Below are 26,863 nucleotides of genomic sequence, written 5' to 3' on the forward strand. Positions count from 1 at the left end.
AGGGGTTACTCCAGACAGACACCAGCGCTCAGGGTCAGACCAGAGAGACCAGCACGGGCCAGGGCAGACACCAGCGCTCAGGGTTACTCAGACAGACATGAGCAATTAGGGGCCAGCCCAGGGCAGACACCAGCGCTCGGGGGTCAGCCCAGGGCAGACACCAGCGCTCAGGGGTTACTCCAGGGCAGACGCCAGCGCTCAGGGGTCAGCCCAGGGCAGACAACCGGCGCTCAGGGGTTTACTCCAGGACAGACAAAAGCGCTCAGGGGCCAGCCCGGGGCAGGACACCAGCGCTCAGGGGTTACTCCCGGGCAGGACACCAGCGCTCAATGACCAGACCAGGGCAGACACCAGCGCTCAGGGGCCAGCGCAAGGCAGACACCAGCACTCAGGGCCGCACACGGAGCCGACACTCCGCCCCACTCGGCGCTCGCGCCGGTTGCCCACTCAGGGATCGGCACGTGGGCAGGTGCCGGTGCCGGCCTGGCCGCAGCCGGCCACGCCACAGGCCGACGGCCGGGGCGGCGGTGGCCGCGGCGCCGGCCGCCCGCCGCGCCCCCACCAGCTGGTAGAAGAGGTGGCGGTCGTGGAAGTGATGCTGTTGGCGCAGGTGGCGCACCACCCGGCCGTCCACCAACCGGCGGCCGTACTTGGTGGCCTCTGTGCGGTCCGGGGCGAGACCGCGCCGCATCAGCCAATCCACCAGCTCCTGGCCGGTGAACACGTGCCGGTACAGCTTCAGACGGTGCCTGCGACGGAGAGGCGCGTCACGGACTGCGCTCAGGCCGGGCCCGCGCCCGTGCACACGGCAGATGATGTCCAGCTGATGCCGACGTGCCACTTCTAAATAGACACACGTATCAATTGACACGATGTACGAAATCTTCGCAAGCGTAAGATGGTCTCGTTGCACGTGATCAAAGACAAGAAAGAGACCCTGGGACATCAGCCCAGTACCGTATCAACAGCAAGAAGTGAACTCCCAGGCAAGACATTTTTTACATTACTCCGGGTACTTCGAGCGAATAATGGGATACATATCAAAACATTGGGATGGCAATACACGACATTTACATCATACGGCCCGATTCTGTATGTTTATCAGACGAGATTGGTGATGCAAACAACGCCAGAAGACCGCCTTAGTGTGGCCGCCCGTGCTCCCCGCGTCCGCGCCGTACCGTCTGTCCTTGACCAGACTGCGTCGACACTGCTCCAGGTGGTAGTCGATGAACTGGTTGCACGTCTGCCGCGTCTCCGGCTCCAGGTCAGCCATGTCCGGCAGGTGAACGGCATCGGAGCCCCACAGCAGACGGCGCCACCTGCGCGGCAGACACGCAAGTACACAGGCGGCAACGGCGGCGGCCGCACACCAGGCCCTCAGTCGCAGCCGCTGGGCACCAGATCAACTGCCGCTAGACACGCGTGGGACGCCGCGGCTCGCGTTCCCACTCCAACCCATCGCCCATCCCCTCTTTTTCAGCTTGCAGCGTATCAAGAGCCACCCCATCCCAATGCGTGTCCAGTCTGTCTCGTCTCGTCCCGTGTCCGCGCCCGTGTCCGTGTCCGTGTCCACGTCCGTGTCCGTGTCCGTTCCGTCCCGCCCCGTTTGCTCACCATTGCACCACCGGCAGAACGATTAGCTCGTTGTCGAGGCCAAACAGCAGGAACACGAACACGCCCTGGCCGAAGTTCAGCGCGCCGTCCAGGAAGTCGACCACGACGTATACGCCGGTCATCGTGTCCATGACGAGATTCCACACAGAAAGGAACAGACCCTACGGCAAACAGGCATCGTAGCGATCACGAGGGTCCAGATGATTGGTAACAGTGTACCAAGCCATGTCTACGAGCAGGCCACATGGTAGAAAAAGTACCTAAGTTCTTATTCCGACAATACATATGCCAGCACCTGCGGCAATACACGACCACCACCTGCAGGTGCTGGTTGGACGAAGCTATCAAGTAAGCAAGTTCAAGATATATACAACCCAAATCATAATACTATTCGATGAAACTCGAATCGTGACTAATCACTGCTAGCATACAAACTTCGAGGTCATTGTACCAAAAAAGGAGCTTTGGGCTCTTCTTCCTTGCACCAAGTGAAAAATTGATATTTCTTTCACAACCTTGCTTGCTCAGCGGTAAAGTTGTACAGGTTTCGAGGCGCTGATTCTGTTTGGAGTAAAAAGCTGCGGGATTGAAGGTTGACAGTAGTCGCAAAGCTGCCGACTGCTCTCTTTTGATACACCCGCCGGCCCCCTGCAACGGCACCGAGGTGCAGCCATGCGGACTAATCTGGCTGCCGGCGGCGCCACCCACCACGATCATGGAGAGGCTGAGCAGCAGGAGCACGAGCACGTGTTTGGTGATCTGCAGCTGATCCTCGGCCTCGCACGGCGAGCCCAGCTCCGCCTCCTCTTGGCTGTAGTAGTTCCGCACGATCTCCCTGCCGCCACCACGCCGGAACGTCACGACGCAGCGACAAATGAAACACCTACGGCTCAGGCGCCTCGACAACGTGTTAGTTCTCGTCCCGACAGTCGATGCGTCCACATTGGCACACGCCGCTGTCATGGCCGATACACGGGATACGGACGTGGTGACGAACGTTGGACATGAGCCAGCAGAAACACCTCGACAGCATCGACAAGGTACAGTTGGAATCATTCCGCAGAGCGAACTGGGAGCATCTACAATATAGCGACGGGAAACACTGGGTGCACCTGTAATGTCTCGACAGGATTAACTGGGTGCATCTGCAATGACTTAAGAAATTGGACCGACCAAGGCAGCCACATGACTTCCTGTTTGTCGTGTTATCTTTTGCTTTGCAAGGAGTAAATTCTTTTGCCTTTAATAACTCTGCAAAGTTTTCGTCTTTTCACACGCCTGCCTGGAGACGGAAGAGCAGCTACTTTTCCAATTTCGGGAACAGTTCCTGAACTGAGTCAGGCAAACCCGCCGACAATGTGCGCCTTTTTAGGGCAAGTTACGTCAATGAGTTATCCCGTCATCCCGCGGCGGCGGCGGCGGCGGCGGCGGCGGCGGCAGGCCGGCCGGACCCACCTGCACAGCTGGCGCGTGTTGGGGTCGCACGGCCGCTGACCGGTGCAGGTGGCCGGCGCGCTCAACGACGTCTGGCCGTCCTGCACCAGCTCCTCGATGTCATCCACTGCGGCGCGGGCGGCCTCGTCAGATGCGACGCCACCGCCCAGCCCCGGACCGCAGCACGGCCGCACAGGTGGACACCACAACCCACTCGTGCCAGCCTGCCCTCTCCCCCCCCCCCCCCCCCATACACACACGCGCGAAGTGCGTCGCATCGAAGGACCGATACCTCGACGCCTGACGTGACTCTCTCCACACCTCCGCTCGTTTTTGGAGACGGAGTTCACGCTCTGACAAGCCAGTGCGTGTCAGTGTCAATCTGTCATTTTTTCACGCGTCAACCTTTGAACCGTAACGACATTCGTCGGCATTTCGCATGAGCTCCGGTGGCTCTAACGCGAGCTCCGGTGACCCTGGCGTGAGCTCCGGTGGCCCCGGCGTGAGCTCCGGCGGCTCTGGCGTTGGCTACGGTAGGCGGTATGAGCTCCGGTGCGCGAGCTCCGCTGGCTCCGGCGTGAGATCCCAGCTGACTGACTGACACACCACACTCACCGGTGACGGGGTCGTGGGCCGGCGCCTCCGAGCCCGAGTCGGGTTCCGTGTCGCTGAGGACGCGGGGCGGGCTGTCGGCGCCCGCCGGCAGCTGCGCCGTGTACTGGCTGTACAGGTGGTTGTACCGGTGGTGTACCACCAGGCAGAACAGCGTCACTGGCGGAGCGGCGGCCGGTCAGGGGCGAGGCGAGACGGCCGCAACTCCAACCAGGTTGCACCGGACACCGACAAAACAAAAACCATGCAGGCAAGGGACAAACCTGACTCCGCGACCACTCAACTTTCCGCCCAAAATATGGGCCCATGGTCCGTCACACAAAACAAGCTATCACTGCTCTCCTCAGGACACCGCACCGCACCGCCGGGGAACCGGGGATCCAGTCCCATATCGCTGGGTTTCACAGCCGCACGCCTTAGTGGGGCTCATCGGGGAACGACGCGACGCGAACTGCGGCCGGGGACGCGCATCGCACGGAACCAACAGCCCGGGAACAATAACACCCCACACGACCGCACGATACAGAAGAGCAGCGGGGGCCGAGCCCGGCCTCGGATGGAGCCGGCGCGCGCCGCGGGCGGCCCGGGGGTCCGCCGACGCCACACGACTGACCGGTCAGTGAGATGGTCAGGATGACGATGGCCGTGACCGACTGGAACTGTCCCAGCTGGAAGCTCGGGTCACCCTCGTACATGTGGTGCCCGCCGTTGGAGACGAGCAGCACCACGGTGAGAACCAGTGGGAACCTGGCCAGTGGAGGGAGGGGGCCGGGGTCAGGTGAGGACCTCGCGGACGAAGAGCGGTCCAGCAGTGGCCGAATGCCACACTGGCTGGCTCTGGTTCCGTGAATCACTTGGCGCAAGTGTATCCAATGTGTGCTGCCCACTGTGAGCCCATCAAAAAGATAACACTAACGCCGGCGTGACGTGATATCATCTCGAACCGTAAATGTAATCTCACAGCGGCACATATAGTGTGTGACGAATGGCGCCACCAGAGCCCCACACGAGCTGTTCATAATGAGTGTAGCATAGAAATGTTATCCACATAGTCCGAGTCCGGGTCCGGTCCGGGTCGCGTCGGGCGTCGCACAACTCACGCCCATCCGATGGCCATGAAGGGCAGCCGGCAGCGCAGCACGAAGCACAGCGAGCGCGTGCGCAGCAGCAGCAGGGCCACAGCCAGCAGGGCCGTCCACACCCGGCTGCTGACCACGCCGACCGTCAGCGGCAGAAGTGCAGGTAGAAGGACCAGTCGCCGGACGAGCAGTCCAGCTGGGTTGACAGGATGGCTCCCACACATGCCACCGCCTGACGGAAGAGCCCACCCCCGTCACACGTCACCACCGACCGTACCGGAGCAGCACAGCACGGCGGCGACGCGGTCAGCTGGCGGGGAGGAGGGTGTCTGGCGCGGTGGAGTGCGTCAGGCGCGGCGGAGTGTGTCAGACGCAGTGGAGTGTCAGGCGCAGTGGATTGCGTGTCAGGCGCGCTAGTGTTGCTAGCACTGTAACGCGTATCACTGAGGCGGTTACGCAACGGGCCACGATGGAAAGGTGCCGGACGCATATCCGTAACACGATCAGACAGGTGGTGATGAAGTGCGGTACGTACCTGTGACAAGACCCAACAGGTGGTGATGAAGTGCGGCACGTACCTGTGACAACGATCAGACAGGTGGTGGTGAAGTGCGGTACGTACCTGTGACACGATCAGACAGGTGGTGATGAAGTGCGGCAACGTACCTGTGACACGATCAGACAGGTGGTGGTGAAGTGCGGTACGTACCTGTGACACGATCAGACAGGTGGTGGTGAAGTGCGGTACGTACCTGTGATACGATCAGACAGGTGGTGAGAAGTGCGGGCACGTACCTGTGACACGATCAGACAGGTGGTGATGAAGTGCGGTACACGTCTGAACTTGCCACTTAGTAAAAATACGCCGAACACCCAGACCTGGAGGAGAATTATACACAGTGAATATGACAAATAAAGGTCTTCAGTCGCCTTCCCCAGTCACCGAAATCACACCTGAGATTTTAAATATTTCAAAATCCATAGAAGTGATTGTACACATTCCACTTCAGAACACTTAAACATACAAAAACATGCTGCTGGACGAAGTTACATGATGGGATCTTTAGAAAGAAAGTTTTTTGACCAGTTAAGTACAGCTCACACAGCTATACGGGTATGTTACGCTAGGGTGATGACAAAATCTCGGTTTGAGATTCTGATCAAACCTTTTGACCTGACGGATTTCTGGGATCACAGCTCACGCTAAGCAGTGTTTTTTGAGTGCAGCGTAAGCCCCGGTCCCTAGTATCCGATCGTGAAATTACATGCCAACGGCGGAGTTTGGTGGCGAGAGTTTTACGTGCCGCAATGCTCGGCACGGTCCGTCCTGCCCTCTGATGTCAGCTAGCATTCAGCGCGACCGCTGCCATCGCCCGCAGAACACCCAAGTTTACGACAAATAGCGAGCTCCTAAAGCGACTCGAACCCACCCGCCCACGGTTGGGCGGATCGGAGGACAGGCGCTCTAACCCAATGAGCTGTCGGGACGGAAGGTCATACCGTGTACCTACAACACAGCACACAAACACAATATGTCCTCGACAATAGCACTCCAGTGCGCACCACGTCTGCGCCTTACGCAGCAGACGAGGCCGATGATGCTGATGTCACAGATGTAGGAGTCGATGTAGTGGATGTACTGCGAGGGCGCCACCGTCGAGTACACGGACACCATCCAGGCCGAGACGAACATCAGCGGCGCAGATAGGAACGTACCGATCACCAGCGCGTTGGCCATCTGCCAGCACCAGATGCACAGGTGCACAGGGAGGGGGCGTGGAGGGGGGGGGGGGGGGAAGAGCACAGGGCATCAGACGTCACACGCGCACTTGGAGCCACCACGGCGCCAGACGCAGCGGCGTCTGGCCAGGCAGATGCGCGGCACCAGAAGCAGTGTACAAGGTCACGTCAGGGCCTCCGAGACAGGCGCGTAAGGCCGGACTGCCTGATAGCGACTCTCGCAGCACCGCTTCAGGTCCGCCACCGGTGACTGCAAGCAGGCGCCTCGCGCGGACTTGTTCAGCCGGCGACAGGTGGCGAAGCCGGCTGCATGGCCCGACCGATAGATGGCAGACTCCCAGGGGCGGCGGCTCTCCACGGGGCAGCGCCGTGGCGGCGCGCGCCGCTCTCACCACTTCGATGCCGGTGTCGTAGTGGGTGGCGTACACCAGCACGCTGGGCGCCGTCGGCAGGATGCCGTACAGGAACGCGTAGTTGGTCAGGTCCTGCCGAACACGTCCCGACAATGGCAGCGAGCCGCTGTCGACCGGCCGCGCGGCGCGGACGGCGTACACGCCTGACAGCTGCACCTCACCACGGACATGGCCGGCGGCGGCTGCTCGCGGTTCGCACCAGTCCTTTACTAGTGCCATTCAATGCTGTACTCAGTGCACGATGTGTGCGGACGTAACAAATCGGCCAACACCCGAGTCGGTACGTCCACCACCAGCCCACCGGCATCACATGGGTGCTACTCACCGCCATTGGGCTGCTGCCGTGCGAGGGTCATGGGGGCAGCCTGCTGGTGTCGGCGGACACCACTCACCACCGTCAGGTTGGCGTTGTGCGTGGCAGGCCCCTGCAGCAGGCTCATGGCCTCCCGCGTCACCAGCGGCAGCACCATGGACTTGACGACGATCAGGATGAAGGGCACCAGGTAGCGGTCGGAGCGCACCCGGCAGCCTGGTCGTGTCACCATGTGCAGGCCCAGCATGAACAGCGCCGTGGCAGAGAACGACACCGCGAACGTCTGTGGGAGCGCCGGCCGGTGCGGTAGCCGAAGGGCCAGGTCGAAAGGGGCGGCGGGCACGAACGCCGCAGCGCGCAGACCCGCGGCGGCTCGCGGCGCTGGTCCCTCTGTCCCCGTCCAACCCCGTCGGGGACATGACGTCGAGGTGGAATGGCGCAGCGGGCCACGTCCTGGCGTCGTCCGAGCCCTGTTGACGCTCCACGAGAAACACACCTGGTCCGGCACCGCTGTTCAAACAAACAGCCCGGGACTCTAGACACATCAGCAATCGTTGAAGGCTGCAGGACCCATGAACGCCTGCGTAAGACGCCGACACGCCACGCTGGTCGCCGGCACACTCACGTTCAGAATGTTGTACAGCACTTTCGGTATAATGTGCTGAAAGATCACGTTGCCGAGGAGGCCCAGCGCCGTCATCACCACGATGGGGTTGGTGAGCACGCCACGCAGCGAGAGCAGCACGAGCCGGCAGATGGAGACCGGCTGCCGGGTCTCGCCGTTCACCGAGCTCTGATGCTCCAGCGAGAGGTGGCGTCGCTTCCACAGCTCCATCAGCGCGAAGCCGACCGGATTCAGCACACACAGCGAGACGGGCGCCACCAGGTACAGGTAGGCGACGAACTCGGGGTGGCTGTCCTTGTAGATGGCCGAGACTGTCGACGGGGTGGGGTGTCAGGGCTTGCGGCGCTTCCCTCAGGGGAAGCAAAGCGCGCCTAGTGGTGCGCATCGCCGCACAGATGCGGTGCTTGGCTGGACTAAATAAGGAGCACATGAGGTGAAGCGAAACGAAAAAAGCATCAATGGTACCGTTTGACTTAAAATACGCAACGCCAGAGAGAGTGAGAGAGTGAGAGAGTGTGAGAGAGTGAGAGAGTGAGAGAGAGTGAGAGAGTGAGAGAGTGAGAGAGTGAGAGAGTGAGAGAGTGAGAGAGTGAGAGAGTGAGAGAGTGAGAGAGTGAGAGAGTGAGAGAGTGAGAGTGAGAGTGAGAGTGAGAGTGAGAGTGAGAGTGAGAGTGAGAGAGAGAGAGAGAGAGAGAGAGAGAGAGAGAGAGAGAGAGAGAGAGAGAGAGAGAGAGAGAGAGAGAGAGAGAGAGAGAGAGAGAGAGAGAGAGAGAGAGAGAGAGAGAGAGAATATGTACATATAAATACAACGCCACAGTTGGAGCGCGAGATGGTGAGATAAGAATATATAGATATAGATATAGATATATATATATATATATATATATATATATATATATATATATATATATATATATATATGTATATAGCATGCGCAGCACTCTGTGCTAAAATGCTCAAATGCCGCCTAACAACCGATATGAGGTTGATAGACGACATTGTACGTTTTAAGAAGTGTGCTTTGATGGTCCGGACACTTGAACAGAAAATGCACGCAACATTAGGCAAAAGACTGGAAACCAAGTTCAAATATTATGTCTACGAGCAAATGTTCGATAAAACAAACGAGTCCATTCCAACTTAAAGCACAGTTACCACTCAACCGCATGGAGAGCGGGCGATCCAGTGCTTGTTTCGATTAGTTTGCATGTGCTTCGCGACTAGACCTAGGACGTGCCGAACCCCATTCAGCAGGTATTTGGTGTTCATTGTTTCCACGGCACAAAACTTTAGCTCTCTATTGCACAAATACTCAATTCTGAAGCAAACACTACGTCGCTTTAGACTTTGCTCCATCAACGTGCGGCAAATCAAACTGATGGTGTGCATGTGGTATACCGCAAGACGTGAACCAGCGACAACGCCAAACCGTGCTCCTAGCAGCTCGTCTGTCTCCCGCCGCAAGACGGTGTCCAGGCGTACAACGCACAGGCCCGGTCACGCGCGCCCGACACCCCGCGCGTACTGATTGGGTATCCGAGCGCGAAGTCGTTGCTTTGCGTGCAGAAGATGGCGTAGAGCGAGCCGAGTGAGTAGTCGGTGGGCCGGGTCACCAGCACCGTGCCCAGCAGTACGGTGCCGAACACGGCCGCCTTGGCCAGCAGGATGGCGAACAGGAAGTTCCAGTTGACCACCCTGCAGTGCAGTGAACGGCCAGGTGACTGGCGGTGCGGGGCCAGGGACGCACCGGCGGCGCGGCGGGCAGGCTCGCCCACGGCCGCCTCGGCGACAGGACTTGGAGGCCGGGACTGAGAGCCGCAGTGTCACGCAGAGCCGGCCTAACCCGGGGCACAGTCGCCCAGTCGGCACCTGAGTGTTCACGTCCACCAGGCGGGTGGACGCGGACACTCCACCCCGCCATGTTCGTCCGTTGGTCGGCAGTCACTTGGAACACCGCACGTCACGCATCAACACGCTGCTGCTGCTGCTGCGATTAACTGCAAGATTTCAACGAAGTACACAAAGGAGGACGGCTCCCAGATCGTACACAAAGCAGCGTACATTTGTGACCCCTCCCTCTCCCGCTCTCTGCCTCTAAGGGATGCGCATCGTATCCCCGATGCTTCATGTGCAAGAGTCGAAGCAGCCACCTTGCATAAAGGCATATCTTCCCTCAAATTTCGGTCACATTACGATGGACAGAACGTCATATACCACTAATAACCCATCAAGGGTTGGGATGGCCTGGTTTTACTTCTTTTGACCTCACGCGACCTGTCCAGATGCACTCCCACCAGAAGCTCGCGGATTGTCACACAAGTGTAGATAGTCGTGAAATGTGACAGCACGTCTTGCTTACTATGCAGCTGGGTGCACAAATACTTAATGCAGGCTAATCAATAGCATTATTACGCAGCTGTCTCAACAACATTTTAGGGAGGTGAATATATTTCGCATACAGCAAAAATCGACCAAGGGGCTGCACCACTCGGATGCCGCATGTGTTCAGTAGTTCTATCTTAAACTCAATCCAACAAAAATAACGAAATTTATGACACCGCACATGTGTAGGTATTGCGGGAATCACTAAGGGTACAACATATGACCTTCACGATGACCTATGGCCTACCACAGACAGCATCAGGACAACACCATTATTAAATACTGTCAGCTGGCAAAACACCAAGTTGTCACCATGGTGACCACAACACACTTTGAACCTTTCCACAGCGCTATTGATCGAGGCTTACCGCGAACGGTAAACATATGACCGGTTTCACAAAGGACTTACGTGAAGTCTAGCGTCGCCATCGATAGGAAGATAAGCGTTGGAAGAGCAAACTTGCCAACGAAAAGCTCGATTCCACGCCCTTCGTGACTGGATATTATTTTAAATCTCCCAGCCAAGTACCTGGAACGAAAAGCAGGCGCGTATCGTCAATCGAACTTTCACCAAGCACGTATAGTGTAGGTCACTGAACGCGGCGGTGTGTCCACGCATTCCCGTGGATATGTTTACCCGCAGTGCGCCACTCACACGCTGGAAACGGTCATGACCCAGACGGCACGACGGAAGCAACGACGGCGGCAACGACGGCGGCAACGACGGCGGCAACGACGGCGACGAGAACGGGACGGCACTCACCCGCAGAGCGTGACGCTGAAGCACTGCACCACGGCCGGGAAGAGCTCGTCCATGACGGCGCGGCCGTCGGGCTCGGCGGTGGGCATCGCCGAGCCGTTGGCCAGCGGCAGCGCCATCACGCCCCCGTCGGCCGCCGGCACCAGCTGCACCAGCGGCAGCAGCTGCCGACAGCGCCGGCACGGGTCAGGTAAGCGGAGGGCCGGCAGCTGCCAGCGCGTCTGTGCGGCGTGATTTATCGCAGTGCTGTCGCAGGGTCGGCTGATTTACTACACTGGCCGGCTGAGCGCAAAGCGAGCGACCGCGAGGCGCGTGCGGCGCGCGACGGGAAACAAACTGGGTGACAGCGCTCGACGGCCGCGTTAGGAACAGCGGCACAAGAAAATAGAAGTCGATGGGCCTCTGTCGAAACAGACAAGATATGAGTGAACAGTACACTCGCGAGACTACATGAACGGTGCTCCAGCGTGGTCCCAATCGGCGCTCAGTCTGTGAAGTACTGAAGCAATGTTGGCACTATTGGTTTTTCTGGCATTACTCTTGAACGGATGACACTAGCGCTCTAAGGCTCTGAATGCTTCAGAGGCTCTTGAGGGGCATCATACCTAGGCCATTCTGTTTCGCAGTTCACTGGCCGGATCTAGCTGTAGGTTTGTGTCAAATTGACGTCATCTGCGTTATCCGGTTGCTCGGTGTACACGGTATTTGCTTTCTTGGCATCGCTACACGTGCGACCATTGCGTCAAGACAATGGGCTCAAACGCGTTGCATGACGTCATTAAGCGCGGCCACTCTGACAGCATATGTCATCATAGATTAAAAATGTATTTTGCTGCCTGCACGATGTGACGTGGAAATACGATAGACGCGATGTTTTCATGCAACTTAGCAGCCAGGTCCATAACAAATGGGGTACCTCCTAAAGTGCGTACATACATGGCCCGGTTTGCAAGGTCACGCCAGGTTAATCCTTTGCTGTGATGTATACCAGGTTTAGGCTGAGACAAGTGTTTGCACGTCTGCTTCGCCGCGTTCTTTCTAGAACATTTGAAAATTTGATTGATCTCACCCGCACAGCTCATGGCTGCAAGGTAAATGATACCCTCCGGGGAAGTGCTGCACTTTCAGTCCGCTCACCCTCGCCTCACAACAGAGCACACTCTCAGAAGCGACCTAAGCCGAGCCCTTTGTCTCACATTCGCACCGCGAGCAGCCTCACGCGTCATCGCCAATCATCACCATCACCATCATCATCATCATCATCATCATCATCACCATCATCATCATCATCAATCGCATCATGGATTCTACGACAACGGCTGTCCATCAGAACGTAGCCTTAACATAGATCGGCAAGTCAGGGGCGGACAAATTAGTCATGGACGGATTACTCGGGCACATGTAACGTTTATCTCTCTGCCGTTTGGTGACGATAAATTGTGCGGAAAGATGGAGCGGTTGGTGAGGAATATCAAATTCGCATGCGCAAGCCGAAATCAATAAAAGCAGCATTCCGTTCGCACTGATATGCCGGGCCAATCCACCCCAGCGGGCGAGGCATATGCATTTCCTGCACGTCTGTCTTCGATCCCACATGCACGAAAAACAACATGGTTTACCAAGTGAGCTGTCCACTTTACCCTGTCACCTATCTGGGGGAGTGCATACCCTAGCGACAGGGCGTTTCTTTACCATCGCCGTGCCGCCTGCCAAGACAACAACCCGAGTGGATTTTACTTTCATGCTCACCAGGGTTTTCAAATCCTTCCTGGAACTCCAGTTGTGGATAAAGTGTAATGTAATGTCACGGCTACGTTGAAAGAAAACTTGAGAAACCTTGTCTTTTCGAGACGTTAAACCCGATGTGAACAAAAATGCAGCCCGCTGGTCTCTTTTGATCTAACAAGCGGTCTCGCATAAACATAATACGGACCTTACAACTGTTTTGCAATATTATGCAATGTGTATTTGAGTATTTCTCAAAGTGTAAAAACAGTAAATGCATGTTCTGCTGCCCTTCAGTCAGAACCATGTTTTGTAAATTCGGGACATGCAGTGTTGGGTAATTTGTGTTACATTCGCGACTTGAGTGTGTGATGGCTCTAATGATTCGTTGGTAGCCACTCTTTAGGCCATGATCGGTTGCAGCCTAAATGTACTGCATATTCCATTCCATTTGACTTGCTTTCATTTACCATTTAGCACTCATCATGACCTTTAGACCTCCTCACACCTGCCGAAACACATGCAATACGGTACCCCATTACCCAGGCGTGCTGTTTGACTTTGCTTCAACATCGGACACCACCCGCCGTCTGACCCTACCAACGGCACGGATAGGCAGCTTTCAACGTCGATTTCCGACACCCTCAAGCAGTTCCCACCACGCAGCAACGCGGCTAAGCCTAAAAGACAGCTTGGTCTCTCTCCACTGTAGGTCCGCAATGACCTACGGTCACGAAACTAGCTTAACCTGTGGTTATCAATGAACCTGAGGTTACCAAAGACATTTGTTGAGGTCATTAGGTCTAAGCATGCTGATTGCACGTTGAATTGGATAACCTCTCCCCCCCCCCCCTCGCCATGGGCCAAAAGGCAGCTAACTCACCCAGTTAACGTCGGGTTAAAACCAAAGACAGGGATAAGCGAGGTGGTTGCACGATTTATCTCTATACATGCAGAAAAAAAACACTGTGCAAGACAAGAATCAGGCCAACCCTTCGGTCAGTTTAAGACACGCGACATTCGTAGCCAGCAAACACACTCGCCAACCAGTGCAATAAAGCAGGGAAGAGCCGCGCCACGGGCAACACTCACAAACATGCGTTGCGCTTCGCAGCAGCGCGGGACGCCGCCGCCGCCCAGCACAGCCGCTTGACACGCCAGTGAGGGCTGGCGGGGCGGCCAGCTGGCACGGGCCTCGGGGCGGCGCGTCACACAGTGCGGTGTGAGGGGGAGGCCCGCGCTCGCGCCGGCGGCCGGCCCCCGCCTGTCCGTCACGGGAGCGCGGTCGGATTGAACGCCACGTCGGGCGGCGCGGCCGAGCGGCGTCGAGCGCGCCAAGCCGTTCCGTGGCCCCCGGCGTCGCGCGTGAGGTGTGAGGTGTGAGGTGTGAGGTCCGAGACCGGAGACCGTCATCGACGATCGCATAGTCCTAGTAAAGAGCCAACGGAGGTCGGAAGTTGGAGAAGCAACCGACAAGGGGAGTGGGACTCTCGGATACACTTGGGCCACGTCGCACTGACAGCAGGCATGCGAGGGACGCTAACGCCTTCAGCATCGCCTGCCGTCGCCAGTCCGGATGGTGTGACCAGGTCGCCGGGCCGTGTCAGTTAAGGTCACAAGGCGGCAGTGGGCGGCAAGTTTTAGCCGGGCGCGACGAAACGCAATCCCTCCCACGGACCAGTATCATAAAGGGACGCCCCTCACATACACAGCATATGCTACTCGCTGTCGACGTTAAGTCCTTAGACTGCGGGGAAGCCGACTCACAAACCCATGGAAGGTAAGCGGGCGTGGTAGAACAGCTGCCAATGCCTGGGCAGGTGACCCGTGACGGGGAAGTTGCGGAAACGACAGCTATATCATTGTGTGTGGTTTAGCGGCCCGTCGAATACGGAAACCACTTTGCGCCCTAATAAAAATAGAATGTACCTAAATCACGCGACAGCTTAAAGTCACGCCGGTCTAAAGGGGAAAAACAACCAAAAAGTGGCTGCATTTCGCAAGTGCAGCTGCATGCGTTGGAGCTATGTCGGCACTGATACCTGGATTGAGTGCCTGTAAATCACGCTGGTCGATGCTGACTAAAAATGCTACGGCTCGTTGAACGACGCGGCAGAGTTTCGCCAACCACCTGATTAAGAGGCGCTGCCGGAAAGTATACCCCTCTCACCGCATCGTGTTGACTGCAAGAAACCAACATCTGCTCGCGACCGTGACCCGCTCGCCGCACCCGTCACACCCGGGGCGCGCTGGCCGGCCAAGAGAAACGAGGGGGTCCCGAGTGTGTGGCCCAGCCCAAGCCTGAAAAAAGGCTTCCTCCGGCCCATTTTTACGGCCTGATGCCTCCCACTCACTGATGAGCAGTTTCACCTGCTTGTGGTACTTACTCGTGGCCTTCCATCTCCTCTGTCATGGTCTACGCACGCATCCCCTAACATATCTGCCGCCTCCGTGGTCAAGGGGGAAAGATGCTGGACTCGTAATCCAGCGGCACTGGGTACCAGTCCCAGAGCGGGCGCACTGTTTGACCCGACTGAAGTGGAGAGGTCAGCTGGCAACTGGCCAACTGGCCAACACGGCCACCTATGCAAACAATGCGGGATAAATACAAAAGAAATGCTGCAAGTCGCAGGCTGGTGTTTTACTAGGAAGTGGGCAGCCCTGGATGGACGCCACCTTCGCCGCCGCGTCTGCGCATTCATTTCGGGAATTCAAACAGGACTGGGAATCCACATGAACAAAACGCGAATGCCCTGATCGCTTGCAAGTTCGAGCTCGTCCCAGATGAAGGAGGCCGGGTGAGAGCGGCTGCTCGACTCGAAGATTGGGTCTAGAGTTTAAAGTGAGTTCATGGAGTCAGGCAAGATCACAACATATTTCCGCGATGACATCGCAAGAACTGCAATGCTGCGAGGATGACAAACAACTCAGCTGAAAGCACAGTAATTTACAAGGGCGGATCCAGGGGAAGGGAAAGAGGCCGTGCCCCCACCCCACAAAGGTCATGAAACGATGATTTCTGTTGACTATGCTTCCAGCGACCCGTTAACTGCACCATTACACCCAGCCTGTCGGTCACAAATTGTCCTGTTCCCCGCATATAGCCGTTCCATGCGCGCCATAGCGACCTGAACCTAAGCCACCATTCCGGGGTCGTGTCTTGCACGCACGCAAACACACACGCACGCACGCACGCGTTATCATGTTTGAGTGCAGGTAAGAGGGCGACTTTGTGTGCTAAATGGCATTCTATAAGAGCAGTGTGACCCCACCCAAATCAAAGTTTTGATCGGCTCATGGTTGTTTAAAGCGAGAGACAAAGTATCTGAATGACGTCACCAAACAAAAGCACATCCAGTTCCAGCAATGCCCTTCGAGATCCACCTTGAAAACCTTCAGAGGGCCGTGGTACAGGGACATTTATTCCCCAGCACGCTGCACGAATTTCACCTCGGACCTGGATCCTTTCTTGTACTGGCGCAAGCTTAGGTCACACGGTAGGAATGCGAATTTCCATGTTGGTTGATGCTGATCTGGAGGGATCGTCGCAATCTCATGTATCTGGATGCCAGCCTGCGCACCAAACGCGCATGCATGTCGGCCTTGAGAAGCTTCCCCGTCCCGTCAAAAAGGAGCAAATGAGCGAGCGCGCGACCAACGAGTCATGTACCGGGAGAGAAGGGAACAGCGCTACTCTGATCGCGTCATTCAACGGAAGTTTCCCACGCCTCAGATCCAGTGGTGGCCCGTCAGTTTACACTAGCACGTCGGCATAACGCAACCTATGGAACGATCCAGTTGCAATAAATCGAAGTTCCTGAGGCGAACAACGTCATAGAAACTGCTTCCCGCACCACGTACCGTATTCAGTCTCTGCAGTAAAAGTAGCGGAATCCATCTATTAAGCTGCGATGCCTCAGCCTGTCCAAACACACTTACAGCTGTCTCTCTGCGCACGCTGCTGATGGCGTCGAACACCAGATGGCGACGTAGTTGACAAACCAGACGAAATCAGCCCTGTGCATAAGACGGATCCTTTCTAAAAGGACAGGATACACCGCATGTTGCTCCTCCCCTTTTCAGGAGCACCAGGAACTGCACTGGTCACATTATCGCCCAGAAGCCATGGTGCTACCGGGATCCAAACCCGGGCTATCCAACTGGGAGTCCGACGCGCTAACCACTCAGCCATTAGTGATCGACCCGTACTCGGTGACAGTTATATCATCTATCATGATAGCAAAAAGGTACACATTGAAGACACTTCCCCGGGGAACACAATCTATCAGTTCAAAAGCACTTAGACAGGGTTCCACCGACTCAAAACACGACAAAATCTATGCTGCAGAAAGTTGGCCATGGGAGGTCCCATATGACCACGCAGGCCACACCGGAAAACTTTTGAAGAAACACCGTGTCGCAAGCGGTATCATAGGCGCACTCAATGTCGAAAAACACAACAACGGTATGCTGTTTTCGCTTAAAAGAGCCTGATATCAGTGTCAAAGCCCAGCAGGTGGTCGAGAGTGCTCCATTTTTCGAAATCCGCATTGCACCTTTGACGGAGAACACTGCCCCGAAAAAAAACAGATCAGCCGTGCGTTAACCATCCTTTCCATCGTATTGCAAAGGGACGCCGTCAGTGATACAGGACGATAGTGCATGGTATCGGAACCATTCTTTCTTGGTTTAAGGACGGGTATCACAAGACTCTTTCCATGCGTCAGGAAAGTCATCACTGGTCCAGACGTAGTTTAAAAAAAAACTTCAGCATTGATGTCAATGAACGGTCGTTCAGTTTGACCAGCGTTTCGTTATATGTTTCATCGAGCCCAAGTGCCACACTGCTGGCTTTCTTTAGTGCCACACGCAGCTCACGTCTGTCGGCTTGAGTCCGTCCTATCGTGTTCGTTTCCTCAATCGTGTTGGTGATCGTGCGCCCCGCAACTCTCAGTACTGTCACTTGAACTGAAGTGCATTTAACCAGAAAATAGCATTTTTCCTGCTCTAGACTTGACTCAGTGGGGTCAACATGCTTGCACCACCCACATAGCTTTCCCACGAAGCACGCTTGGCTGCAAGTATCGTGCGCCTGGCCTCTGCTCTAGCTCGTTTAAAATCCGTGTCCTTGAATTGCCGACGTTGGGTGTAAAGCATCACCCTTTGAAAAGGAATTATTCTGCTCGAATCGTATACTGTCTAACAGATGAGAGGCAGGCAACGCCATAGGCTCATAGGCTCAGCAGCTGAGTGCGTCATAAAGCCACAATGATGACATTGAATAACAATTATTGGCAAGTGATCTGTAACTAGATAGCTCATTATCCATTACACTTTTCACATAAGATAAAGACCTGCCTGTTCGTCGGACACGCAAGACCGTCCACAGCATATCGACTGTTGTGCGTTGTTAGGACAGCATCACCGACTAATTTGTCAACAAACGCACTTACTTCTCCTCATTCTCTTCTCTTCTCCAGAGACGAGAATGGGTTTGGGTCGTGCATCAAGGAATGGGCTTACCCCGAAGTAGAGATTGAGCTTCAATTGGCTTATGAAGAACGGAGCTCAGAGTTCTGGCATGCAAGTCATATGTCGAATGGGCCTATTCGAAGTAAGGAATGCGCTTTAATTTTCAATGAAGAACTAGCCCAGGCAGCGTCGAGCTGCCCCATCGAAGTCACGCGAACGAAGTGGATGATCCTTCGCGGGGTCGGACCGCGCAAGGTCACTCTCCCCGTGCTCCACTGGTGATGTGGTCAGACGCGCCGTCGGCCACTCTTCGCGGATGTAGTTCCTAAAGAGCCGACTTGTCTCGACTCTTTTCCATTATCATCAAGCTGTACAGAAGTATCTAAGTTGTTCCAGGGCGTGCTAAGTATTACAGTAGCGTAACAAAATGGCATAGGGTTCGCGAACATATCACATCACTAAATTGCTGAATTAAATGGGTGGATAGTAACTGACACTCCGAGCGAATACTTTTTTAAGAATACTCATATGATCGCGAGTGAGACTCTAACGCTACTTTAGCGCAAAAATGTAATTATAGCAACCCAGCCAGCCAGTGGCTGATCTAGTGTGGAATCAGGAGGTCATGACTACCCTGTTGAAAGTAAATCATCCCTCTCCAGCAGCTCACTCTTTTGCAATTTCTGAAAATAATGTGACGAAAAGATCGGTTTCGTAGTACGGTTAGAGTGTGGTCCAACGGTCCCAATGTGGTCTTCTACCAGGCATGATCCCACATCGCTTTAGATGCCCTCTCTTTGGCGATCTCCTGGATCCGCCCATGCCTACAGCGGTATGACTCGCCCTCCCACGCAACAAGTTCCGCCTGGAGTCAGGCACCGACTGCAGAGGCATGGCATAGCACGAGACTACAACATCTGACACACGTGTCACCGATTCATTTACCGCCGAGGCTGTCATGCCCACCTACGCTTACAAAATAACCTTAACAATCTGCGCACCTTTTTTAGGTGTCAGACAAATTGTTTAATACCTGTACCACACACTCCAAAAAAGTTTTGGCCTGACCTTGATGCAAAAACTTCACAAAAATTTGAGCGATTACCTGTGTTGTATGGTTGGCTAAAATGTGCATGGGCTGATGTGTAAATTCATAACATATATCATCTTTGTAACTTATCCTTCCACCTGCAAGGCAAATGTGACACTAAAAGTTGAAGCAGAATGAATATGTAATGACCTCACTTGAGCTCACATGACCTCTGATGGAAATCAGTAACACTTCTTGGCCCCAAAAAGATGCTCTATTGGTCATGTATTGTACATATGCTCCCACAAATCTTAAACTATAACTTAAACTAAACCTTTAGCTATTCTCATCATATTAAAATGTGCTTCTGGTTGAAGTTGGAATGACCTTTGCACAAGCAGCAGTTTTGCAAAATGAGTTTTATGGGCTGAGCAGCAAAAAATTAATCCAACCTACCCCTAGTTGGTCAACAAACAGGCTTCTTCACCATTTTTGTTGTTGTTCCAATGATCTGTGTTGCAGGTTTTAGCCAGCAATTTTCAATCAAATTGGAATCAGTTTCACTTTTATGCTCCCAGTCCCACATGCCACCCTGACATCCAGGGTAGCAGCGGCAAAGGCAACATCACAACAGTTTCAGCATACGTGCACTGTAAATCTGAATGATCAGATTCAGAGTTTGGCCACAGTCGGCACCAATTTTGGGGCACAGACAGCCAATGTTTCACGGAAGCATGTCATGAACAACTCCTGGTAAAAACACTCCAAAACATTTGTCACATAAAAATTTGAAAACCAAGCACAATTTGGCCACATCCAAGTTTGGCACACATGCTGGATGCTAGGTAGGTGCTGGTGTCAGTTGTGGTGGATGGATTTTTGCAGACTGGCTGCCAGTGTTTAGCTGTGAAATGACATCCCACTTTCTGGTTATGCCAGACAGAGCACTTTTTAACAATTTTTATAACCTTCTTTGAGTCAACACTTGCCTTCAGAGCTAACCATGATGCATATAGGACCTGACAGGTCCAATTTGCAAGAAATCCATCAAGTGCATGAGATCCCTTTGAAACATCAGTGCACTGAATTTCATGCTGATGTGCACCAAACTCAGGCCAGGCCAAATTAAACTGAATTTTGAAACTATTCTTTCACCAAAAATGTTTTTGAGCATTTTTCCTTGCAATCACTTTTCAATTTCATAACTCCCTGAAACATGTTCAATCCAATATGCTGTAATCTGTGGTCACTGTGTGCCAAACTCTGAGCATTCAGATTCATAGGAAATGTGCAGTTATTCTGAGTGACATGTAACTTTTGCAGGGTGCATGATCTATGGGAAAAGTTATATGAGTTCCATCTCATTAATATGATTAATGTTCTTGTTAATATCAAGTGCTTTGAAAAACTTTGACCCTGTAAGCAGTGGATCCCCCAAAATTATTGGGTATGCCATATCAGGCCAGCAGAGCTATGCACAATCCTTGGTTCATGTCACTTTAAGTGTTCCACCTTTTTGTACTTTTCACTTAATGACACATCATATGTGTACAAACTTATCTGTAACACCAGCCATCTCAAAATCCTTCTGTAAAGCTCCAAATTTAACTTTGAAGTAACTGATCCAAAGGAAAAATTTTGTGACTCCATGCTCAACACCATGAAAGTAATGCAGCTCATTTGACTTGTTTTTTTCCAGTGTCTGAATTCTGTAATGTTTGCAAGATACCACTATGTCAAAAGTTTGTGCAATAAATGCTTTGCAAGTTTAAAACACTTTGTTTGGATAAAAAAAGATGTGATTGTGAAGCTATAATCCCAAATAATGGTATGTGATGGTCATGATTTCTCCTTTATGGCATTTAATCTCTTTTTGAGAAGAACTTTAGCTTTGTAAATTGGGATATCACATGATCCATGTGACATACTAGTTCAGACTTCAACCATTGGACCTCTTGTAGCAGGCCCTTGGCCATATGAGCAATGTTTTTGAACTATATCATGAGCATGGGACACTCCCTTCAAGAACAGCAACATTATGTAACACCAAAGGCAACCTCCCTTTACAGAACTTAAATGTTGCATCCAACTTCAAAGGAATGACATGAACTAAAGAATATGCTTGGCAACAAGAACAAGGCAATGTAAATCAGGGGGTATTCCAGAACTTGGTCTGTATTCCACCAAAACAATGAATTATGGGTGATCGTGACTGTTATGATCAGGGCAGGTTATTCAACAATTGTTTTCCAACTGTATGGTAGGTGACATGATACTTTGCTGGGACCTCTCAAGGCTAACTGGCTTAATGACCTCTAACTTATGTATGCACTTCATGTATATATATATATATATATATATATATATATATATTCAAGAATACCCAGCTTGTATGCTATGAATCATAAACACACTCAAGAGGCTTAAGCTAGGATAATAATTTTGCATGATGGGGGCTCAGCAGTGCAAAATGATGAAATATTGGCTCCAAAATGTGCAAAAACAAATTCCTCCCCAGCCTTAGTTCTTTATTCTCAAAATCCAGGAAGTGACCTGAAGCCTTAGTTAGGGGCTGGAGCTCCCTAAACTGAAAAGGAAACCACACCCCTGGCTTGTGCACTTTGCTGATTAGAACACATGGACAACCACTTTAATATGAAGACAATCTTATTGGGGCAGAAACAGAAGTACAACTCCAAACTGAGTACAAAAAAACAAGAGCTGCATGGCTGATAAACAGGTTTGAAAACAACTGACAATGGACGAACTAGTAATGAGACTGGGATGCACCCGATTAACCAAGAAGGCTTTCCACCATATTTTAAAGTGAGTCGGATACAGTGCGCTCGTGCAAGACAACACTCAACACGAAATAATTATTGAGGTACGGACACATCGTTCTCACCTAGACTGCTGGCGATTTCCACTCCAGAGGGTACCCTTCCAGGTGCACCACGCGTTCCACCGCAGCTGCTGGCTTCGCGGTCGTGTGTTTTGGCTGTTTGTTTTGGTCAAGGTCTTGGTATTGGGAGAGACTGGAGAACTAAACTACTGACGGAAATGGCTGACAATCCTTCATCCTTAAGAACAGACTAAATAAATGAAGAATTGATCAATAAGCGTTTACTCATCTAGTGGTGACCTTGGGTCAATTCAAAAGGTACAAAATTTACCAAACCGGAAAAATCAATGAGTAGACATCACATGATGCCATCCTATGGGGTCAGTCGTCACGAAACTGTCATCAATCGGCGTGCCATGATCAAAATGTGTCCTTCCCAACACGGTCGACAATCAACCAGGTCAAAGGCCGCAAAAATGACCCACACTGCGAAAACTGACTGCAGTCGACCCCAAGCACTGAGTCTATGGGACTGGTTGCAATGGCACACGCACCATTCGATGCTCCTTGGTCAATGACCTGATCTCTGATCCTTCACGTGGCTGTGCGCCGATGATACGTACAATGTGGCGAAAATATATCTGGATTTCCTCGTCGTACACCTTTAAATGGTAGCTACCTGAAGCAACAACGGTGCCGCTTAGAGCCCGAGTCGGTGTATACGCAGCAGCTGGAGGCGATCGATCCTGGTTTGTGTTTTTGACGGGTCCCAAAACCGACGATGAAGGGCTTGAAGGGTCGGCCTGTAGTTGTAATTGTTCTAGGCCTGTAGCCAGAAAGGCTGTGCCTTAAGAATCACGCATTCTGAATCATGAGGTCGCCTTCATGAGCTTGATGGTTCATACTCTAAATGAGGTCACTTTGCTGGCTCGGGAGACCCTATTATGAACTAGGCTAGCCCTATTGTGGTACAATAAGCCCCATTGGTACACCAGATGGCAATAGTTCATATGGTTAATGCGAGCCTAAGGGGAGGGTTGGGACTGTATACGACTGTATACCCACCGTCCCCCGCCCTCTTGGCTGCGTGTCTGGCGATTTCTGTGGCACGATTTTTAGGAATGGGGGCTCCTGTAGCTCAAACCTGCGTACATCTTGTGGGAACCGTTTGTAAAGCCTGCTTTGTTGCTTCCTGCTTGCTAGCTCTCGTAGGTTGCTTCCAGAAGGCGCGAAGACCGGGCCAGGTCAGGCTAGACCGTTCAAGTTTGTCATATTCGGACGACACTCATCGGGCATAAGGTCTCGTTCATAAATGCTGCTTAAAGGTGCCTCAATACCAGGCCACGCTGTTTAACGCCACGTATATGTTGGACGGAGTCTTCCGAGCGCTGAGTTCTTACCGACAGTGGGAGAAGACCATCCATGGCTGGCGACTGTCCCTGTTAGTCCGTTTTCACCTAAATCATGAAACTCCAGGTGCATTGGTGGTCGGCGGCAGACACTTGACTGTAGCCGTGACGACCGCCGCGGAACACAGTACTCTATCCAAAGGGGGACGCCACAAAGATGCCATGGAAAGCATTTCCGACGAAGAGCATCCCGCAGGCCGGGTACAAGAGTGTCCCCGATACACTGTCCGCCGCCTCCGCTCTGCAGCACTCGACTGTCGTAATCGCGCGCTAGATCAAGCTGCCGCCCTCAGTCATCGCCTATCTTCAGCGCGATTGCGTGAGAAAACATGTAAAGATACTGCGAGGAGGATCTCGACAAAGGACGTTTGTGGACCCTTTTTATGTGATTGGCTTAGTTATTTGGTGTGCAGGGTTTGTCTTAAGAGCGTTTACACCTATGTGTAATAAAATGGATGGGGAAGATTGTATTGAAGGAGTGCAAACCGAACGAATCTTTTCAAATTCCACATTCATTCACAACTGGATTGGTATCATTAAGGACCTGACTATAGGTCGAACTATGCTTTGTTTGAGCGTTTATGCAATGCAAATTGTGATAATTAATTATCGTGGTTGATTACACGTCTGCTTTGAACAAGCAAAATATTTGTTGACACATGACAAAGAGTGGCCAGGCATACCAGGTCTAATTTGTTCATCAGGGTGCTTATGCAACCAACAACATAATCTGAGAGCGCAGTATTTTTTTATTTTTCAGTATTATGTTTCGCTTACCGTTTTCGTCATCTGCGCGATATTTAATTATCTAATCAGGCTCCAGAGAAGTGGCTAGCCGAGCACCGATGTCCCGTTTGATGTAAAAAGTACCTCGCCCTCTGAACTTCGTAGCAAAATTGGAGAAGTGTTGAAAAAGTCGAAGCGTAAGGCATGCACTTTTTTAAGACTTTTGTCATCCAGAGGCGTTAGCGGCACGTGGCGTTAAACGGGTTATAAAGCTGGGACGCTTCTCGTTCGGAGTTCGAGAGAAACATGCGAGTGGGAGGGAATGGGAGGCACAGTGTGGATGCACCGCTAATATATATACATATATATATATATATATATTATATATATATATATATATATATATATAATATATATATATATATATATATATACCCTATATATCCCTCTCTATACTAATCCGCCCTCTCCTCTCCTCTATCTCTCTCGCTCTCTCTCTCTCTCTCTCTCCCTCTCTCTCTCTCTTCTCTCTCTCTCTCTCTCTCTCTCTCTCTCATCTATCTATCTATATATGGGTCATGAAAAGCACAGGGAACTGCATCCGACGCAAACGCGCAGTGCGGTATCGCTGCGCCCGTGTCTCCTCTAGATCGGTGATCTAGCTACTTTCAGCCACCAACAATATGTTAATTATGTACCTATGATACCATGATACCATGATACCATGATAGCCACCCCTGCGACGGCTATCATGCCGCACAAGATAAGTGGGGATTAATGTCTTGGTGAGTGGGCGACGGACCTGCACTTATTAGATATGCAACCAAATCTAAGAAGGCATACCGTCCGTAATGACACATGTGCTAATGCAAATATTGGCGATGCTATTCCGATAACGACCACACGGATGGACATACCGTGCTTTCTGCTTGCTGCGTTAACCACCTGAAAAGTATCCTTTTTATTATAAACGTGTTCCAAGCTTTTTGGTCATTGAGTCGGCGTCAGATAAAAAACACCATGAGTTCCGGCAATATTTCTCCTTCCTTCTTTTTGGGGGATGTGTAATGCCTGACATGAAGCAATGGAAGGAACGCGTGTAGTTAAACGCCTGTTACACGTGATGTTTTTTCAGACGATGCGAGCAAACAGCTCTACGCGGAGGCGCAGGATGCGGCTGTGGTAAAGGCCCCTCTGAAGCCGAACGGAAGGACGTTCCCCTCCCCCCCCCCCCCTCCTGTCCAGCCATCTCGCTTAGGGAGAATGGCCGACCACAGACGACCATCGAGAGGGCAACGTGACCCAACCAATTCAACAGAGCGTCAGGAGAACCAGCGGCATGTTCAGAAAGGCTACTATAAAGTATCCAGCGTGATTGGCCAGCGCGGTAACCGTCGCGTATCAAAGGCTTGAAAATAGCCACGGTGGTGATAATGGTAATCCCCGAGTCAAATGCAGGCACAAAAGGCTGCTAACAATTTGATGTCATTGGCTCAATATGGTTCATTGTTTCCTGGCTCGTGAACGAAACGATGATACGCCATTTTTGTGTATTTCTGGATTTACTCATTTTTCAGTTATACTTATTTTCGTATTCATTCTCGGTGTCCCATGATACGCCACGCACAAACAGGCCGCAGTTAGCAAGGCGCCGTCCAGGGGTTAATTCGAACACAAAATGCCTGGCCGATCGCAACAGCTTGCATTATCGTTTGCTTGCACTTCCATCAAAGGGATTAGGTCACCTTGTTTGTACTTTTCCTTTATCGTTAGATCAGACGCATATGGTTTGGTCAGAAAAAAGTTTTCTCAAAATCCTTCTGATTAGCTCAGACTTTGGGTCTGAAGTAGCCACTCATGCGGGAGAAATATCATTGGACTCACTACTTACCACTATGAAAGTAATAAATTTAATTTGTCTTTTCCGGCGCGTGTGTTCTGTAGTGTTCGCAACACACTGAGATGTCGAAACGCTTTCAGTGATAAATGCTACGAAAGCTCCTAGCACTCTGTGTAGACAAAACAGATCTGCAAGCATGGAGCTATTATCGCACGAATTCAACGAAACGTTATGCTTAATTGTGAAGCACATTCGTGAAAACATTATGCATAGAGATAAGACAGAGCTGTTAGCCTTACACATCGAAGAGGAACGAGGAGCAAGGAGAGATATACGTATTAACATCTTAAGGAGAGATGGATGTAAACACATCTTTCTGTCCTATCTGCTTGTTAGTCTACCAGAAATAGGGCTGACAGTGCTGTCTTATCTAAAGATGTAAGCTGTAGCTTTGATTTTCCCCCTGTGGCATTTACCATAGTGACCCTTTGCGAAGCGCTCTTTGGTTCTTGAAAACGGAGCATCACATGGTCAGTAGTGACGCACTGGTTCAAACTTCAACCAATGCGGTTCTCGGTAACTGGCCCTTGCGCCTACTGTGCCAATCACAAGCGTTCTTTTGCATTGACGTTCTTCAATAAAAGCTGACAGCCCCCCTCCCCCTCTAGCATACTCTGCTGTCGTCATGATGACGGCTGTCACGCCTGCAGGGAAGTATTGTTGCAACGCGCTGACAGCTTAATCATCATGTTTTGATGGTGCTTCAGTGGCACTATCCGAAGCTATTATCAGACATAACTGGTCATGAGGTTTCACTAGAATACGTGTTTTTTAAGTATGCCCT

At 52.4% G+C, this 26,863-nt stretch overlaps 1 protein-coding gene across 1 annotated transcript; it reads right to left on the reverse strand.

Annotated features, from left to right (window-relative positions):
• Window positions 1-167: 167 nt before the first annotated feature.
• Window positions 168-13,835, reverse strand: LOC119097398 (integral membrane protein GPR155-like). The gene is given in 19 exon segments (XM_037220442.1): window positions 168-197; window positions 563-749; window positions 1,182-1,322; window positions 1,618-1,778; window positions 2,326-2,452; window positions 3,073-3,178; window positions 3,667-3,822; window positions 4,277-4,410; window positions 4,764-4,894; window positions 4,897-4,974; window positions 5,538-5,621; window positions 6,322-6,480; window positions 6,875-6,967; window positions 7,288-7,491; window positions 7,834-8,144; window positions 9,359-9,528; window positions 10,625-10,744; window positions 10,979-11,139; window positions 13,793-13,835. Coding segments are annotated over 19 exon segments (2,559 nt in total). The 5' UTR covers window positions 13,799-13,835.
• Between the last annotated feature and the right edge of the window lie 13,028 nt (window positions 13,836-26,863).

Source organism: Pollicipes pollicipes, unplaced genomic scaffold (assembly GCF_011947565.3).
Source record: "Pollicipes pollicipes isolate AB1234 unplaced genomic scaffold, Ppol_2.1 Scaffold_4295;HRSCAF=5057_pilon_pilon_pilon, whole genome shotgun sequence".
Taxonomy (NCBI): Eukaryota; Metazoa; Arthropoda; class Thecostraca; order Pollicipedomorpha; family Pollicipedidae; genus Pollicipes; species Pollicipes pollicipes.